General features: G+C 40.4%; 3 protein-coding genes across 3 annotated transcripts in view; 2 read left to right on the top strand and 1 right to left on the bottom strand.

Moving 5' to 3' along the window:
* Positions 1–1,041: 1,041 nt before the first annotated feature.
* Positions 1,042–5,549, bottom strand: LOC115022709 (Krueppel-like factor 9). The gene is made up of 2 exons (XM_029453786.1): positions 4,789–5,549; positions 1,042–2,243 (listed from the first exon to the last, which is right to left on the bottom strand). Exons 1-2 carry the CDS (start codon positions 5,279–5,281, stop codon positions 1,999–2,001), a joined length of 738 nt encoding a protein of 245 aa, XP_029309646.1. The 5' UTR covers positions 5,282–5,549; the 3' UTR covers positions 1,042–1,998.
* Positions 5,550–6,908: 1,359 nt separating this feature from the next.
* On the top strand, positions 6,909–9,663 carry LOC115022427 (apolipoprotein B-100-like). The gene is made up of 8 exons (XM_029453403.1): positions 6,909–6,998; positions 7,197–7,247; positions 7,417–7,583; positions 7,674–7,744; positions 7,956–8,121; positions 9,134–9,311; positions 9,396–9,499; positions 9,610–9,663. The coding sequence occupies exons 1-8, from the start codon at positions 6,941–6,943 to the stop codon at positions 9,661–9,663; spliced, it is 849 nt and encodes a 282-aa protein (XP_029309263.1). The 5' UTR covers positions 6,909–6,940.
* Positions 9,664–11,727: 2,064 nt separating this feature from the next.
* LOC115022426 (uncharacterized) overlaps positions 11,728–18,360 on the top strand; it is a 47,909-nt gene continuing 41,276 nt past the window's right edge. Inside the window, exons 1-10 of the mRNA XM_029453402.1 lie at positions 11,728–11,826; positions 12,063–12,245; positions 12,386–12,538; positions 12,850–12,994; positions 14,829–14,987; positions 15,165–15,283; positions 15,365–15,577; positions 16,199–16,357; positions 17,537–17,721; positions 17,809–17,991. Of these exons, the coding sequence (XP_029309262.1) occupies positions 11,728–11,826; positions 12,063–12,245; positions 12,386–12,538; positions 12,850–12,994; positions 14,829–14,987; positions 15,165–15,283; positions 15,365–15,577; positions 16,199–16,357; positions 17,537–17,721; positions 17,809–17,991 (1,598 nt within the window). The remainder of the gene's footprint in view (positions 11,827–12,062; positions 12,246–12,385; positions 12,539–12,849; positions 12,995–14,828; positions 14,988–15,164; positions 15,284–15,364; positions 15,578–16,198; positions 16,358–17,536; positions 17,722–17,808; positions 17,992–18,360) is intronic.

Raw genomic sequence — 18,360 nt, 5'->3', positions numbered from 1 at the left:
AAATTGTCTCGATGGTTACCAATGCAATAAAAATGAAGGAATGTGTCACCACTAAAACTTTTATATGGAATCAGCCAAGCTAAAAAAAATGAAAAGCTAAAAGGCTTCTAGTCACTGCCTCGCTACCTAACATCACAATCTTGTGCTACTCATGGTAAATAAAAAGGTACTGGAAGCACAACAACAATCTACAAAGTAACCACAAGAGAACAGAGGAGATTTGGCTGATAATGAATGTGCAGAATATTACAAAAAGTTTGAAAAATCCCTGCAATCTGAGAGTATTTGAGAAAATGAGGTTATTTTTAGGGTTGGGTTTATTTTATCAATTCAAATCTGCTTAATGATTCCCATCGTCATCGAATCCTGAGTAAGAAAAGAAACCAAAGTAAGGCGAAAGTAAAAACTTTGTTTATTTTCATACGGTTTAGGCTGCCGAAATATTTTGTGATTAGTTTTTGGTTAAAAAAGAAATGTAAAGATTCTGTGCCATTTTGAATGATTTTACATTTGATTTTGCATTAAAGCCTATTTAGTCACGTTAGGCAAGGTTACAAATCAATGAGCAGAATTGCTTTATAGCAGGGGTCCCCAAACTTTTTCCTGTGAGGGCCACATAACTTTTCCCTTCTCTGATGGGGGCCGGGGTCAGTTTGTAACAGAAAAAGTGTGACGATCGCAGGGGTGCCTAAACGTAAACATTTACTGTTTTCCAGAAAGCCACACATAACCAAGCTGAGCTAACAGTCCACTTTTTAGCTTTGAGAGTTTGTCTGCTCGCATTTGGCCTTGCAAGTTATCATACTTGTCTTTGTGGCGGGATTCATAGTGTCGGCGCAGATTGTATTCTTTGAATTCCGCCACCGCCTCTTGACAGGTGAGACAAACAGCCTTTTCTTTGCATTGAACAAAAAAATAATCGGTTAAATACCCTGCATTCTGAATCCATTTTTCTCTTACCTAACCTTTTCGCCATTATTCCGTTCTATTTGACAGGGGCTAGTCTAGGATTCACGTGGCCAGAATGAAAAAAAAATCATAATGCGTCTCTGGTATTGTTCAGGGGGCCGGGCCAAATGTGGAGGCGGGCCGTATCCGGCCCGCGGGCCTTAGTTTGGGGACCACTGCTTTATAGCATTATTGTTTTTTACAGAAGTGTTGCATCAATGTGATGAAGTACCTTGATCTGCCCTGTATTTCATTTAGTGGATTAACCAGAAACAGACATTCCCATCTGATTATTTGATCTATAAAAAGGTTAAATTTAAATCCACTATGACATGATACAGGACAAAATCATTATTATAAAACGATCTGATTGGTTCTTAGCCGTGGTACAATGAGCGTATATCACGGGTAGAATTCTCGTCGGGCCGAACCGCGCCCCTTAACTGTGATATAATGACCATATACCAAGGCCTGTCGTGAGCTATTGCTTAATTATACCATTCTGTAGTAAATGTGTCGTCATGTTAGACAACACTTCCTTCCCTTGAGGGTTTTTATTTCCATGCAGTGATTACATTTCACTGCATCATTACTGTCTTTTGTGAAGCGCAGCCGCACTTTTGAAAGCTACTTTCAGTCCGTCACATTGTAAACATTATACACGTACTTTGATACACGTGTAACCGGCCTCGTAAATGAAGTGCAGTAGGTCCAAACTTAGCTTTTCAGGAAACGATAAGTGGAATCGAAAAGCACATTTCTTAAGAAATACCCACTTCTTAAAGATTTGGAGCGTTTCTCGATACCCAACCCTAGTTATGTTGAGCAGGTGGATAGTGGTCACATGACTCATCTGTGTTGATGGAGGGACGAAGCTGCTTCCCCCTCACATCCAGCTCTGTGTGAGTTGTGTATGCGTACGTGTTATGTGCACATTTTTGAGTACAACGCAGGAATGCTAAATCTTAACCAGTGGATCTGATTGTAGCTGGTTAACTTGAAACCACCGTGACCTTCTGTGCTCCCCCCCGCCCCCCAACCTAAACCTCCCTAATGGTACACGGCCGGGCTGGGAGAGGAGGATGTGCCCTTGTTGCGGCCCAACATTGAGGGCTGGAAGTCAGGATGGCGCCGGGCATGCTTGATCAGGTGGTCGCTGCGCATGAAGCGCTTATCGCATAGAGGGCACAGGAAGCGTTTTTCCCCTGTGTGGGTGCGGGTGTGGCGGGCGAGCTCATCGGAGCGGGCAAACTTCTTCTCACAGTCAGGCCAGGTGCATGGGAAGGGCCTCTCACCTGGAGGAGAAGAGAGAACCATTTAACACCATATCATTTACCATACCTTACGCGACAAGTAGGCAGCAGATTTTTTTAATGACTGAAATATGTTACTAACACATGGGGAGGAGAATTTATTTCCATTCTACACATTAATTACAACGAAGACCACAATTAACGATTAGTTTCATTGTAAATCGATCTGTCGATTAGTTGTTTTATCTATAAACTGTCAGAAGATGTTGAAAAATGTGGATCAGTGTTTCCCAGTGTGCCCAAAATGACGTCCTCAATTTTTTGCCCAAAACATATTTAGTTGATATTAGAGGAATATAGAAACCAGGAAAATATTCACATTTAAGAAGCTAGAATCAAAGAATTTTGACTTTTTTTCCTTGAAAGTATTACTCAAACGGATAAAATAAATTATCACAATAGTCTGCGATTAATTAAATAGTTGACAACTAAAACATTTAGTATTTGCCGCTTTAATTGAAGCTAACCAGTGATGCACCAATGTAGTGTATCGGCTAAATAGCAGCCAATTTGTATAATTATTTCTATTATCGAATAATCAAAAGAAATTCTAGATTAATTAATTGTTTGGTCTTTAAAATGTCAAAAGATAGTGAAAATTCACATTTGCAATTTCCTAAAGAACAAAGTTCAATTTACTATCGCAGAACAGAGAGAAAAGCAGCAAATCCTCACACTCAAGTGTGAAATTAGAGAATGTTTGCACTTATTTATCAGACGCTCTTATCCAGAGCGACTTACAGAGAACTAACTACAGGGACAGTCTCCCTGGAGCAACTCAGGGTTCAGTGCCTTGCTCAGGGGCACAATGGTGGCAGCCCTGGTATTGAACTCACCATCCCTTAAAAACAAGGAGTTAGTCGACAATTAGGCGATTATGTAATTAATTTTGGAGACAGTTTTTCAGTTACGGTATGTGGAATTAATGCCTATAGAGCAAATAAACAGATAAAATAATCATCTGCTTTCAAAGTAACAACATGGGGGAAGAACACATTTGCATAGGAGGTAGGAATTATGTGACTACATGTCTAGAGCTAAATTAAGTGTTAACTGAGCGAGGGCTGCAACCAACGATTATTTACAAGATAAATTGATTAATCGTTGGGTATACGTCTCGTTTTGTCAGTGTAAACCCCAAATATATCATATCACTGTAATATGGTATAAAACAGAAACGAAACAGGAAATCTACATATTAGAGAGAGGGAGGGTAGTTTCAGCCACCTTTGAAAGAAGTTACTTCAAAGAATAATTGATTAACAAAATAGTTGGCTTTTATTTTTCTGTCTATCGATTAATCGTTGCAGGTTTAAACTGAGCACATTAAATAACAGGAAAATGACACAAACCTACAGCATGCATTACTTTTTGAAATAATAATAATAATAACGTGTAGACAAACATTGTAATCTATTCATAGTTAAATATGTGACAAAACATATCTAGGCTTTTAGATTCTCCAGATTAGTCTTCCTAAACTACTACTAGCCTTAATCTCTTGCAGGCAACATGAGCAAAACCAGGATAAGCGAGTGGGATGCTCGGTGCCATTTTCAAGATCACAAAGCCTGGCCACGTTGTTGTTGCAGAACTCTTTGTGGGCGTTCCAACCACCGTTTCTTTGAGCCGTTTCCTGTCCTTAATCCGTTTGCGCCTGCTCAGTGACCCTCAACAAACCGATTCCCCTCATTTTGTGAAAAAATCGCAGGCACGTTATAACTCAGTAGTAAAGTTGTTTTCATTCTGACGGGTGGATCCATTTCCACTACATCTAGCGTTGTACGTCGTGATAATAGACTTTTGAGAAGTTATCAAACGGATTGTGAAGTGAGGTGCAACTACACATTCAAGAATGTTCCTCAGCAAACACCCAAAAAGAAATTAAAATGTGTTTATTCAGACATGGGGTGACGCATCTATTATCGGACGCGCCTCCTGCAGCTCTTCTACAAATGTTGTATCAATCATTTACACATTGTAGTGAGTAAAATCGATTGTAGTTTGTCAGCAGATGCAGGGAGAAGAGGTGATGACCGAAATAAACTTCCATCCAAAACCCCATCACTTGCTGCTGCCCTCAACAGGAGAGGCTATGACTGACAATGAACTATCTGCACTCGACGTTAAGGTTTCGTCTTACGTTCATTTCATATGCAAATCCAGTCGGGAGGAAGACCTTCGTCACCGGTTTTAACGTCCAGCCCAGTTCTTTTGTTAGTTTACTTCTTTGTCAGCGTCTCTGAGGGGAGTTTTCTTTCTTTCCCTCTTTGTTTGGCCACGTTATTGTACCAAGTCGGGGGTAAATGGGGAAACATTTGCCACCAGCAAGCTACGATTATCTAATCCCATAAAGTTTAAAAGAGCACAACACTTCCCTCTGGTTATAATGGTAATGATAATGTGGGTATGGATGTCATCGACAAAGCAGAAGTCGGGTACAAAGTTTATATTCAGGGTTTAGCTGGCTATGTATGTATACAACACGTGAACTGCTGATACAACCAAACTGTTGTTGTCTCCATACCTGTGTGTGTCCGGATGTGTGCCTTCAGGTGGGACGATTTCCCGTAAACTCTGTCGCATCCGTCAAAAGTGCACTGATGTCGCTTCACCGGAGACCGCGGAGGCCCCACACCTACTCCCCCCCTCAGCTGCTGTCCGGGGACCGGTGTGGCGGAGGGGGTCATGGTCGGGGTAGTCGGGTCGGACAACGTGGTGTAACCGCTCTCCCCACCACACGAGGAGTTGCTGCTCTCCGAGTAGGCCGACATAGGGCGGAACTTGACGTGTAGGTCGGTGAGGATACCGGCCACCGCCATCATGTTGGCCCCCTCCAGCCTCAGTGTCTCCCGCACTTCCCTGTCCTCGTTCGATACGTCTGGCTCACCAGGGAGCAGGCCCACCATGACCGGCTGGCTGGCGGGGGCGACCGGGGTGGGTCTGTGCAGGACAGGACCGCTGGATATCGATACCAGACACTCGGCAGCGAAATAATCAGACGAAGCAGTCAACGACATTGTTATCTGCGTTGTTTTGTTGGTGTTATCTAGAAAAAAAATAACGAAAAAGAATCCGCCAGGAGGGGCTAACGGTAGTTTGAGCCTGACCTCGTTTTCATCAAACTCGACGAACAAACCGTTTCCAGTTGAGCCTTGTAACCGCCATACAGTGTATCAGTAGTTTGAAAATGACTAAGTTAATTAAAGAAAAGGCACAATTGAGAATAATAATGTGCTAAAAGCGTGCCAATGCCTCAGGCCAAACATGCGCGCCCCTCACCGTCTGACGGTTCATTGTGTCTGAGCCTCTGAGAAGCCGGTCAAACCTACGCCCCCTAGTCCGGACTAAGGATGCGTTCAAAGCCTATCGGATATAAATCGTAAGGTGGTGTTTAAATGTCTATAAAGGCCGTCCTTGTACTTTCAATCTGTCACTACAACTACTCCAATATTGATTCGATAATTTATAAATTGTATTTTTGCATTTAACTCATTATAGAAAATCGCAATAATAAACAGAAACTGTAAATAAAGCATTTTGTTGTGTTTTAGTTGTCTATTTTATCTATTACCACTAAATCATAAGTATAATGTTTTACATTTGAGCATATTAGAGCATAATAGGCTTAGTTAATGTAACATAATACACTTCTACTACTACTACTACTACTACTACTACTACTACAATTTCATGACCTAAAAGTTGGGGTAAAATCGGGTTAACGGTATTTGTTATAGGAAGTTGTTGAATACAATTTTTCCTATGCGTGAACGCAACGTCAACGAGTAGCACGCAGTGAGTGACGTCGCAGCACGGGCGTGGACCGCGGCGGCGGGTGCATCGTGGAAAGTAGGTAGCAGGCAGCTTGAGTAATGATGGGGGAAGGAGATGAGGATAAAAAGCGTGATGGGTAATTTAGTTTTAGCCCACCCGAAAGGCTAATGAAAGTGGCTGAGTGTTGCAGGGCTTTTTATTTCAGACGTATGGCACACTTAATATATGAATAGCCCCTTAAATCTCTACTTTGTTAACAGTTTTCATCCATAAGACCCAGACACTAGATGTCTCTCTGCTTTTACGTACGCATACCTCTCTCAACTGTAGTTGTGAGTCTTTAGAGAAGTTTATGAATGAGCTTTTAACAGATTAGAGTCCACACTGGTTGTGTGGTTTATTGATTATGGTCATATTGACAGTGTGTGTGTCCTCGAATATTCTCCATGCAAGTTTTATTGTTGAATATGTACAATAGCAAGAACACGTTTGTAATTATTATTACAGGTTTTGTTTTGTAGTGCTAAACTATTGTACTATAAAGTTGTTTTTGTTATTTAGACTATCCCTGCAGATAACTATGTCTCACATTGGATATTATGCTGCCATAATCAAACTAATTCAAACTGTTTTACTATCATGCCATAAGTTGAATTTTGTCTTATGTCTGTCCAAGTTTATGGGGGGAATAAGAAAACCTCTTCTGCCAGTGCTGTGTGATTGGCTCAGTGAGTGTTTGTAGCTCCAGCTTGGAAGGCATTTTCTGATTGGTCGCTGTGAGCACCATGGGTCACTGTGGAAGCCCACATACAAGCCTGGTCTTTCAGTGGCTGTGAACAGTGCTTGGTTTTCATCTCGCTTACATTTGGAGGCAGCCAGACCTGAAGTGACTTAGGGTTGCTATGGCTATGTCCTTGTTACTTCTCAATTGTCTGAATGTTCTTTTTCTCCTGCTACATGGTGAGTTTGATGGCTTTTGTTGTGTGCTTTATTCATTCTTGGTGTGCCATTTAATGAAATTCAATAAACGAAAGCAGAGTTGACTTGAGTAGGTGTCAAGATGACACGAGTGTTCAGTATAGAGGTTTGGCCATGTTTTCTTGAGAAAAGTTATTATTTCTTCATGTCTGAGAATTTTTGACCAGATTTTCTTTGCAGTAGGTGATTGCTTTCAGACGGAACCAAATCTTTGTGATTCAAGTTGTGCTGGTAAGAAACCAGTTGGTTGCTTGTATCAAATACGATGCATGTATATATGAGTAATGATAATAATGAGATTTGTTTTCATGCAAGACATGACATTATTTGTACTACAAAATTTGCCCTATTGAAACACTTCTTTTCTTTGAATGTTATGATTATTATTTCATGTCTGTAGGGTTTCCGACCCCTGACTTGTCCTATCAGAGAGGGGTGAGGTATACTTACAGGTATAGCACAACAATTATCACAACTCTTCATGGCTCCAGTGCTGGCAGGAATGGACTGGCTTTGGACTGTGTGGTTGATATCGACGTGGTTTCCAAATGTCACCTAATGATGCAGGTCAGCTTTTATAAAAAATGTTTGTGGAAAAAGACAAACAAATAAAGTACTGCAAAAAGCCATTGATTTATGCATACACTTGTCCAACAGATTAGGAATCCACAGATAAAGCGGCTTTCCCCGCAGAAAGAACATTCTGTGCAGCGTTTAAAGAGCTTGAGGTACAATTTGATGCGTTTTTCTAAGAATGAATGTTATTTTACATGCATCATGTGGTTGTCTGTTCTCAGTCTGCAGCATTCAAAGGGTAAATCCAGATCATTTTGGAATGCTACAATTGTTTTTCCTATGAATGTGATACTCTGTTCAGATGCTCCATTTGTCTGTGTTCTCGGGTCCCGGGGGGGCTCATCTGGTGTTTTTGTTTATCAGGGAGTCACTGGAGAGAACGCGCCTCAAGTTCTCCCTCCAGGGGGGAAAGGTCACGGCCCTCTGTCTCCAGGAGGGGGAGCAGGTGTGGGCCCTCAACATTAAAAGGGCTCTACTGAGCATGCTCCAGACCTCCCGCATGGCCTCCAAACAGGAATTAGAAAAGGAGGTGAGGGTTAATGAGGGCTATGTTCTGTGTAGTACACACAACATTTCCTCCGTCTTCAAGGATATTTCAAAATAAAACTTATTTTAGTCTGACAAATATCATCTCTACTCATTAACATCATCTTGACATAATGTAGTGCATTATCTGACTTTTCTTGAACGTCTCTTTCTCAGACTGATGTGTATGGGACGTGCAGCAGCAGGTATGAGAGGAAAGGACATTTATTGCTGAAGAACAGGGATATAAAAGAGTGCCAACAGTCCAGACTGGCTAACTTCTGGCCCCATTCAGTATCTTTAACTGAAGATACAGTGAGTTTACCTCTGTTCTTTCTTTGTCAGAGACACTGTAGAAACTGGGGCCATGTACTTTTTATGGAAAGTTTTTAAGGGGAATTTGGGTTCTTTTAGCAACATGGGTAGATTTGACATATTACAATTAAAAACGTAAACATGGTGGTAATGTTATAGGCTGATTCCAATTGTATTAGACTAAGTAAAACATTTTGGTCAAATAAATATTTAAATGATTAAATATTTCTCTAATTGATTTGGAGCTTTAAAACAGCATTTAGAACAGGGATCCCCAACTTACGTTGCTTGAGGGGCCACTTTTACAAAATGATGGGAGCCCAGGGCCAGTTAGGACATTCTCTTTGGCACTTTTTTTTCTTCATGAACAAGCTGTATTAGTCTATTGTAATGCCTTTTTATGCACCCTGGGCACCTTATTTACACTAAAAGTAAAAAACTAAAATGCATTGTTGGACTTTGACCTAAGACATCAGTACTTCTAAAGTCCTAGGTATGGCCCTGGTGGTATATTATACTTGTAGATTGCTTTTTATCTACTCTCTGGTATCTGAGTTTTAAAAAAAAGTGGAAGTTCAAAGTGGGTGATTTCTGCACCACGGAACAAGCCAACTATCATCAATATTACATCAGTAATGTGTTGCATTTAATTCATGCTTTTATGATGGGAGGTTTATTTTCTTGTTTGTTTTTTTTGCTAGTCAGTGCAGTCAGAGCTGCACTGTGCTCAGAAGCATGGATCTACAGTGATGGAAGAGGTCAACTGTACTGAAGTTGTTTCCTTGGCAACATGGTCCGGGACTGCAGGGCTGGTGAAGACCCAAACGGTGTCGACCTTGCTCCTGCTCAGAGCCCAGCCAGGGAACCCCTCAGGAGCAGGTTAGGAGTAGTACTAACACTGTAGCAACTGTACTGTTTTACAGACATGGACCCTGATGCCTGTTCTCCTCAATGCTCATACAGATTCCTTGGGTCTTGGTGTGCTAACTGACCTGCAGTTCAAGGACGAGGGGGCTGCGATGCCAGGAAAAGCTCAAGCGTCAAAACCTCAGCAAGCCAGTGAAACTGTCAGGACATTATGTAGCCTCACATCAGATCCACAACTGGTAGGACTCAATAGGTTCCAGTCAGCTTTGAACTGTATTTATGTGTAAGAAACATTTATTGTATGTTTCAGTTTGCCTACCTTGGGCTGCAGGCTGCAGTCCCATTCAAGAAATTATATGAGTAGCCCGTACCCTAATTTCTATAGAGAGCTTAGAAGTGTTCTGGTTTCCGTTTGTAGTTCTAATAGTATTGACCAATCACGTTTGAGTGGGCTTTGTTTGAATGCATGTAAACGGTCCATGTAGGGAAGCAAAAAAAGGCCTAAAGGCATTGGCCGAAATGTAATCTCGGAACCCATCAGCTATCGTCTGACGATGATTTGGCTTTTTATAAGCTTGTAAACTGGCTACTGGCAACTCCATTCTCACATCTGAAGTTGCTAATTGGATTGTAAACAATGAGTGGTGCACTGGGGCCCAAAAATATATATATTTTACTGTAGACTTTAATTGTGAAAGAGACTTCTGCTAATCAGTCCATCATTTAATAAATCATACATTTGAGCTTCACAACCCCTGAGAAATGGCTTTTTTATTGTTAGAATTTTAATCCATTCGGACAGAAAACATTTAGAAAAGTCTAGAAGAGCTGCCTGATTGAATTCTTTTATCCCCATTCAAGTTAGCGGATGGCTAAACCAGAAGTTAGCTGCTGGGTTCCCAGATTGCCCGTACCCTGCCAGACCACTGCTGGCTTCTTTGTGTTTGTATTCATGGCCTGATTCCCCTGGGGCTTTGCTGTGTATCATTTTAATGTGTCCATTCACAGGAGGAAGGTCAAACCTAATCTAGCAGCCTTAATCATCGTCTGTTTACATGGGATGAGTTTTAAAGAGGCCTGACACACTCTTCGATATAACTACTGTGTGGGAGGAAATAGTGTGTTCACAGTTCTGCAGGAGGCGATTCGTTCTGGTTGAGCAAGAAGTATTTAGAAAAACTGGAGAGTACATTTATTTCGTTTTGATGCTGTTGTTTTGATGCTGTTTGGATTTTCTCTTAGATATCACACAAGGTCCTTGAACTGGCTTTCCAGTTAAGAGATCTGACTCTCCCTCAACTCAAGACACTTTGGCAAGAAGCGTCTTTCAAGTGCCTCAATGACTGGTCAGTAATTTCTGAGTATTATATAATGGAGTATCTTATGTCTAGTCATTCAGTTCTTCATCAATGTCTCCATATGACTGTTTGAATTGGACATTTCCACATTCATTATAGTTAATAAAATATCTTGTGCGATCAGTAAATCGGATTAAAGCTGAAAGGACTCTTGGGTTATGATTATAAAATACTCGGCCACTGGCAAAGTGCACAAGTAAACAAAAGACAGTCTGTGCGTGACAGTAGCCAACTTAAGAAACTACTCTGAGACATAGATGACTTACTACCCTCCTTAGTATCGTCTATCGCAGAATATAACAAACACATCTTTATCTTGACTTTGACTTGTCAACACAGGTGTAACTGATAACATAATAAGCGCAGATCCCTGCCAGGTGTGTCTCTCTCTCCCCTGCCAGACAAAGAAGAGTTTAATCTCACTCAATTGTCCCTCCTGGCTCCCTTACACTCAAGAGACCACACTTTTACATTGATGTCAGTTTTTGAGCCACGATGAAGGCCACTAGAGACTATCTTATGATGGGATCATATCAACACGAGGCCAAAACGGACCATGGATGTAAAGTTCCTGCCAACTTCCTCCCGCCTACATTTTGATGTCAACTACACATCTACAAAGTCTTGTGATGGCCAATCGGCTCAGGGCCGTAACGTGGAGGTATATAGTTTGGGGGGGTTTGGCCCCTTGGCCCGCATGGCCCCTTGCTCGGACCACAGCCATCTTCAAACTCCAATTTAATCTCAACTACACACCTGTACATTTTTGTGACTGAATCTTGAACGGTTGCAAAAGCAGAAAACCCTGTCGCGGCTTGTAACATTTGGCCTGCAACAGACTAAGGCTTGTTTTTAGCCAAGCCGATTGCCGGAAATGCCCTTATCTACTACTTTTTGATCAATTGCGGCAGCCGTTAGCCTAGCATAAAGACTGGAAACAGGGAAACAGCAAGCAGCCATTTATGCAAACATTTATACTGATGCTGATCAACTGGTTGGACAGGCAGCCTTTGTTGGACGCATTGCCAGCCTGTGGATCTGAAAACTGCATAATTCTACTGACTGACCTAATGAGGAAGAAAGAGCTGGAGGAGGAACAGGCTCACGCTTTTCTCACCACCATAGCCCTCATCCCTCACCCTTCACCGCAGATCATCGACTCCATCAATGTAGGAACCTCTATGTGACTTAATGATGACCTAAACCTGTTTGCAACGCTACGTTCTATATTCACTCCTGAGATATATTAGTTAAACTAATGTCAGAGATACCATATAGAAATGTGTAAGATAAGTAGCTTCTGAATCCATCAAGTAGACATCCTCATCCTCTCTTATAGCTTGTGTGAAAAAAACATTAAGGCCTCGAGGCTCAGTGCATACTGTATGTCTGCTGTCTGTGTTAGGCCTTATTGGAGGTCCAAGAGGTGCGGTGCCAGGCGCTGTTAGCCGGATCATCTCTGGTCTATCAACTGTGCCAAAGGTCTCAAGCCTCCTGTAGAGAACTTCCTCAGGTGCAGACCTTCATACACACGCTTGAGGAAACCCTGAAGGAGGGCTGCGAGGGAGAACAACCCACTCATGTTAAGGTGCTTTCAAACAGAGATGCACACTATGTTCATTACCATGTACTGAACCTGGTGGTTTTATGTAACTGACGGGAGCATGCATGTTTTGAAACTATTTTACATTGCTAATAGGCATATAGCTATATGTTGTCGCCCGGCAGATTTTGTATGCACTGAAATCCGTGGGAAACACTGGTCTGTCTGCTCCGGTCTTCATTCCTCTGCTAAAGTGCTTCATGCTCGGCCACTCAACTGCAATGGAGCTGAGACTTGCTGCTATCCAAGCCTTCAGACGCTTTCCCTGCTCAGCTGATGTGAGTTGATTTGGAAACAAATACTTGATTCATTTGCAACAAGACATCATGAAATGGCTTTCGCACATTCTTTCACATGTTGTTCTGTTGGATTTGTAGAAAAACAAAGCTTAGCATGCGGGGAACTCTACATAATTCGAAAATAATTCGACAAGGCACTGATCCCGTATCTATTAATGGATTATAAGCCAATGTTCAGTCTTCATATCACAGGGGCTAACTTTCTAATTGATTCATGATGAGTTAAAGTGGATGTGAAGATGTGATGGGCAGTCTAACATGAGTGACTGACAGCAGTTTCCTTCCTTCAGAGATCTGTGCTGTTGCAGCTGTACCGCTCCTCCCAGGAGGATCCCGAGGTCAGAATCACTGCATACCAGCAGCTCATGCACTGCCCCGATCAGGACGTGTTTGAAGTGGTGAAGACCACGCTGAGAGACGAGACCTCCAGCCAAGGTCTGATTGAAATCTCTGTGGTTTGTAGAAGGGAAGCTCATAGCAGCTTCTCCCACTGCAAATGTTTAGCAATTGACATTATTGATTAACTATTTCCGCTTTCATTGTCAAACATGTGAAACATTCCTTATTGCAGCCACTTTATTTTCTTTATCTCTGAGAAGTGGTGTTGGACCACAAGACTTAAATATGGCTAACAAAATGTCTATATACAAAGCTGATGATCTATGTTGTTTTATTATAATTATAAACCAATTTCAATTTAGCCATGTTAGCCAGGAAAATTGTATAAAAAATTATTCTTGTTTACTTAAATTCCATCTCTATTCTTTATAGAATGGATCAGTATCAGTATGGCTTTCACAAGGACAACTCCACTTACATGGCTTTGCTTCACTTGACGGATAAAGTCTCACTAGCACTTGATAATAAACAATTTATTTATTTATAGAAAACGTATGGCTAAAAAATTATATTTGTAATAGAGAACAGTTTGTTGAAGATTGGTTGCCATTCTCACAGAGCGCAATCACAGTATGGTGTGCCCCAGGGGTCCATTCTTGGGTCGCTATTATTCCTCAGTTATATAAATAATTGACCAAATGTGTCCAACATAGTTTATCCCATTATTTTAGTCTTTGATTGAAGAAGATAACTTTGTTTTATCTGATTATGCAAAATGGTTCAAAGCAATTTTTTGTCAAAGCAGAATTTTCAGTAGAAAAACACATGTTGTAAAAACTCATCTTATGAATAATAATATGCCTCATGACTAAGCATCTAAATTCCTTAGAATAATAATTGATAATGTGTTTAAAAAGTAACCAAATCTATTGGGATAATTTGGCAATTGGACAAACAATCTCTTCATACCATTTATTATTGTTTATTCATCCTTACTTCTCATATTCCAATATAGTCTGGGCAAGTTTATTTATTATAACTCCTCACAAAATCTTTTTTCTACAGAAAGTCTTTGTCAAAATTGGAACCCACTCAAATATTTATAATAACCTTTGAATCTCTGAGCTGTAGGTTTGATTTGTGTTAATGAATTTGTTATTTTGATTTATAGAGTTAAATTAGTTGAGGGAGTTTCTTGAATGAATGATACAGTAGTACTTCTGAATACAGGGACGTGCACAAGGCAAGTCAATGTTGCCTGACAACAGCCTGTTTGCCCTCTTTGGCTGAGCTGCCCCTGTAGAGGAAAAACATTGAATAATTGTTTTATTTTTGCTATTGGGGTTGCATAAATACAAGTAGCCCATAATTGCTACAAATTAAATCACCATATCATCTAAAATTTTATTAGCCCTCACTTCAACATTTGACATTTAAAAAAACACCCACACATTTGCAGGGGCCAAAAAGTCGACAGATAGCATAAATGCAGGAAAAAAAGGTGCAATTTCAAATGAACCAGTTTACTTTGGACATGGGCTTTATGTTAACTTATGTTAACAGTGTGCAGTTTTTTTTTTTTCATTAATCTTTCAATGTATAAAGATCAAAGTCATATATTTACAAGAAAAAACACTTTTCTTGTAAATGTGAGATTAAAAAAATGGAGATTAAAGTGGTAGATTTATGAGAAAAAATCCACTGAAAAATTGTATGGATTTTATGGTGAATGAATCACATCACTTTGCGTTGCAAGGCTCGATCAACCTCATCACTCCACAGTTGCCCTTTTTTCATGTTAGAGCAACAGCCCCATAACATGCCTGTACTCGTCCCTGACTGAATGTAGTGACAGATAAAAAAAAAAGGAAAAAACAAGTTGATTGCTTTTCATAACTTTCTTATTGTAAGACTTATTTTGCTTCTCTAGTGGGCTCATATGTGTGGAGTCATCTGACTAATGTCCTGAGGAGCGAGGACCCCATGAAGCAGGCCCTAATCGAGTCACTGCCTGATGACATTATCAGCAGAGACTTTGAAGCCGAGTTTTTGAAATACTCCTCCTATTCAGACTACACTGTTTCATCAGGTAATGATGGCTTCACTTCAGCTTCAAATTATCTGACTTTTCCATAATTGCAAAAAATTACCCTATCATGCATTTGCACAATACTGAATGTAACACTACTAATGACGTGAATAGGAGTTGAAGATACATTTAAAGGTGTAGCTTGCACCCACAACTCTGTTTCTTTGTTTGTTTCAGGCAGGGGAATTATAAATGTGGAAACGTCTTTGGTTTTCTCTCCCAAATCCTTTCTTCCAAGATCTGTCACTGCTAACCTGACACTATATTTTCACGGCAGAGCCCACAACCTTCTGGAAGTGAGTTTGATATTCATTTGATTCCTAAAAGTATGTTCCCTCAGATTATGTTAAATGCATGCCTTTTGTATCTTAACTCAGGTGGACCTTCACATCGAAAATGCTGAACCCCTTTTGAAGAACGTTTTCGGTCAGCAGACCCACGACTCCGATGGAGAGTCGGTGGCTGGAAGTCGGAAGTCACAGTCCAAAGAGGCTCGGAGGACAGGAAGAAAAACAGATGATGGCCATAGAGCAGAAAAAGAAATGTGTTTAACTGACACTAGCAGTTTTCTGAGCCAAGCCAGGGCCATGGTGAGCTCACTGTGATGTTTTTGCAGCGGACTAGTTACTAGTTACATTGCATTTTATATTTCAGACTTTTGGTCAAAACTGTTATGCATGACAGTGCATTTGTAAAATGGAACAGAGGTCTTCAAATTGCTTTGTTTTGTTGGACCAGCAACCCCAAACCAAACCAGATTCTCACATTTAAGAAGCCGGAATTATCAATCATGTTCGGCATTTTTGTGTGAAAATTACTTAAACAATTAGTCAACAATATTTGGCGATTAATTATCTGACGTTGTATTGATTAATGTGGGAGAACTATTGATCAAAATATAGCTGCAGTTTTATACTTTCAAAAGACAGATAAGGATAACATAAGAGGATCAAAAGAAAGGCAAACACTGTTTGACACATATAAATAGTAAAAGGCTGTCTAATAATTATGAATGCCTCAGTCCATTTACATGTTCCACATTCCAATAATTTCTCAGAAAAAAATAAATATATAGACTTATAGTAAAATATAATTACACACAACTTTTTAACAATTGATATAGGGTTTCCATTGCAGGTAAATCTTTATAGCTTAAGATTTCTGTTCATGTAAAGTTTCAAGGGAAATTAATTTCATTCATTTTCCCCCAGTTGTTTGGGAGGAGGAGAACGGAGGGGAACAGGCCCAAGTGTCGGGTCAGTGTGAAGGTGTTCGGCAATGAGCTCAGCGTGTTCACATGTGAAGATCTCTACAATCAACTCGACCAGCTGTCGCTGAGCGTGGCAGGGATGGCTGTCAAACTGCTAAAGGTATAGTGGAGGTAGACTGTTCTCACACTCCCTACTCTCTTCTCTTTTTAACTTTATGTTTGATATTTTTATTAAGAGATATGGCACATGAAAAAAGGAAACAATGTCAGTTTAACAATGAGAATCACAGTTGAAAAATAGAAACGTATTTATTCTAATTCTAATTATTAATAATAATAATAATAATAATAATAATAATAATAATAATAATAATAATAATAATAATAATAATAAGTACTGCTCATCTCAATGGATCAAAAGAAGAAGTATCCATACTTTCTGCAATTTAAAGTTAAAATCTACAAAAATAAAAAAAGCAAAACAAAAGACAAATTCAAAAAAAGAAGAAGAAAAAAGAAAGAATGAACGACACTCCGACCTCCGACGTAGCATTCATGGGCTCCTCGGATGGTTCCATTGCCAAAGTTGGGATGTCTTTCTTCAGACTTGGCTGTGTTCATGAGCTTTAAGTTGTTATGTGGAAACAACATGGACGGTACAAAGATGTGCTGTAGGCCTTCCTTATTGCTGAGTGTTGCCAATATTTGTGTGGCAACGAAGAGAAACGGATCAGGTGAGCAATGAAATGTGTACTAACATTTTGGACTTCCTGAGTTGTTACTCTGACTTGATTTTCCCAGTCAGAATTAATTAATTAATGTATTCGATTTATTCCGACATTACATGAGTGCAGCACAAATGTCTCGCAATGTAAACGAAAGTGAATCTTACCCACCTTTGATTCGAAAATGTAATGTGTTCTTCTTTAGTGAATATGCACCCTTCCACAAGTTTATCTCATTCCTTGGAAGGGGAACAGTTGTAGTCTTCTGCAAACCCAAATATGGCAACATGGGAAGAAACATTTATAGTCATCGACAGTACATAATATCAAAGTAGTTATGCCAAAAGCTAAATAATAATGGACCAGAATAGAACATATGGGTTAAGATTGAAGCATGACATCTGTAACAGCTATAGGTGATAGTAGGATACATTTGTGATAGTTGAGACTTGGAAAAATGAAGAGTATGTTGAGCTGTGTGACTGTGAGACAAGTTGTGCGAATTCTGTTAAGAGCAGCATCCCAGCAGATTAAACCCTGTCTGTTTACCCAACTCTCATTTTCACACACACTGCTGTTTTCTCTCTCAACCCTCCTTCCTCTCTGTCCTCCAGGGTCAGGAGGTTCAGCTGAACCACAGGGCCGTGCTGATGACAGACGAGCTGGTTTTACCGTCTCTGTCCGGTTTGCCCGTCAAATTGGGCATCAATATGACCTCCTTCCTGTCGCTGCGTCTGAAGGGCAATGTCAACTACAGGGATACTTCTCACTTCTCCCTGACTGGATACATAAAACCCAAGTACTTCCATATAATCACATGTAACAGATGCTCCAACTGTGACATTTCTTACAAACTGTAAAGTGTAATTGCTGTCTTTATTCTCAGTGCCTATGTGGGGCTGTCTGCCAGGATGGGGGTTGATGGTGCGTTGGGTCAGGCTGCAGTAGACTGGGTCTCTGAGCTGAGGAGCTCCACCAGTCTGGATGGCAGTGTTCAGCTGCAGGAGGGGCGGGATATCAGGGTCACACTTAACACACCAGAGGATGTCATGGACATCATCTCTCTCAGGTAAGTGTGGGTATTTATAACCAAGATTGAGGGGGTGCTAAACACATATGTGTGATCAGACCATAGACTGTATAAAAGTAGTGGATGTAGTCATCGTGATGTCACCCATTGGTTTGTAGGATAATGTTTTTCAGCTTTGAGTTTGGCCTTTTGGCCGTCGCCATCTTCGTTTGTCGGAACCACAAGTAACACGAGCCAAGACATTTTTAGGTGACCAAAATGTTACAATTAACTTTCATGGACTGTAGGTTTAAGGCACTTACCCATCGGCTTCACTTTTCAGACTTGAAGGTTGCAACTTGAATAACATTTTTAAAACGTTATTGTTAAATTGGTGAAAATGTGTTTTTACTACATTTGATCGATATT

The sequence above is a fragment of the Cottoperca gobio genome, chromosome 17, assembly GCF_900634415.1.
Source record: "Cottoperca gobio chromosome 17, fCotGob3.1, whole genome shotgun sequence".
NCBI lineage: Eukaryota > Metazoa > Chordata > Actinopteri > Perciformes > Bovichtidae > Cottoperca > Cottoperca gobio.
The sequence above is the reverse complement of the archived record's forward strand: the minus strand, read 5'-3'. Positions and strand labels throughout refer to the sequence as shown.

Bases quoted from the DNA above. Each gene is read 5' to 3' on its own strand.
- LOC115022709 (XM_029453786.1), bottom strand. From the start codon at position 5,281: ATGTCGTTGACTGCTTCGTCTGATTATTTCGCTGCCGAGTGTCTGGTA. The intron at 2,244-4,788 runs GTATGGAGACAA...CTTCTCCTCCAG, and splicing joins ACACATCCGGACACACACAG to GTGAGAGGCCCTTCCCATGC.
- LOC115022427 (XM_029453403.1), top strand. From the start codon at position 6,941: ATGGCTATGTCCTTGTTACTTCTCAATTGTCTGAATGTTCTTTTTCTC. The intron at 7,248-7,416 runs GTAAGAAACCAG...TCATGTCTGTAG, and splicing joins TTGTGATTCAAGTTGTGCTG to GGTTTCCGACCCCTGACTTG. The intron at 9,500-9,609 runs GTCAGGACATTA...TGTATGTTTCAG, and splicing joins CTCAGCAAGCCAGTGAAACT to TTTGCCTACCTTGGGCTGCA.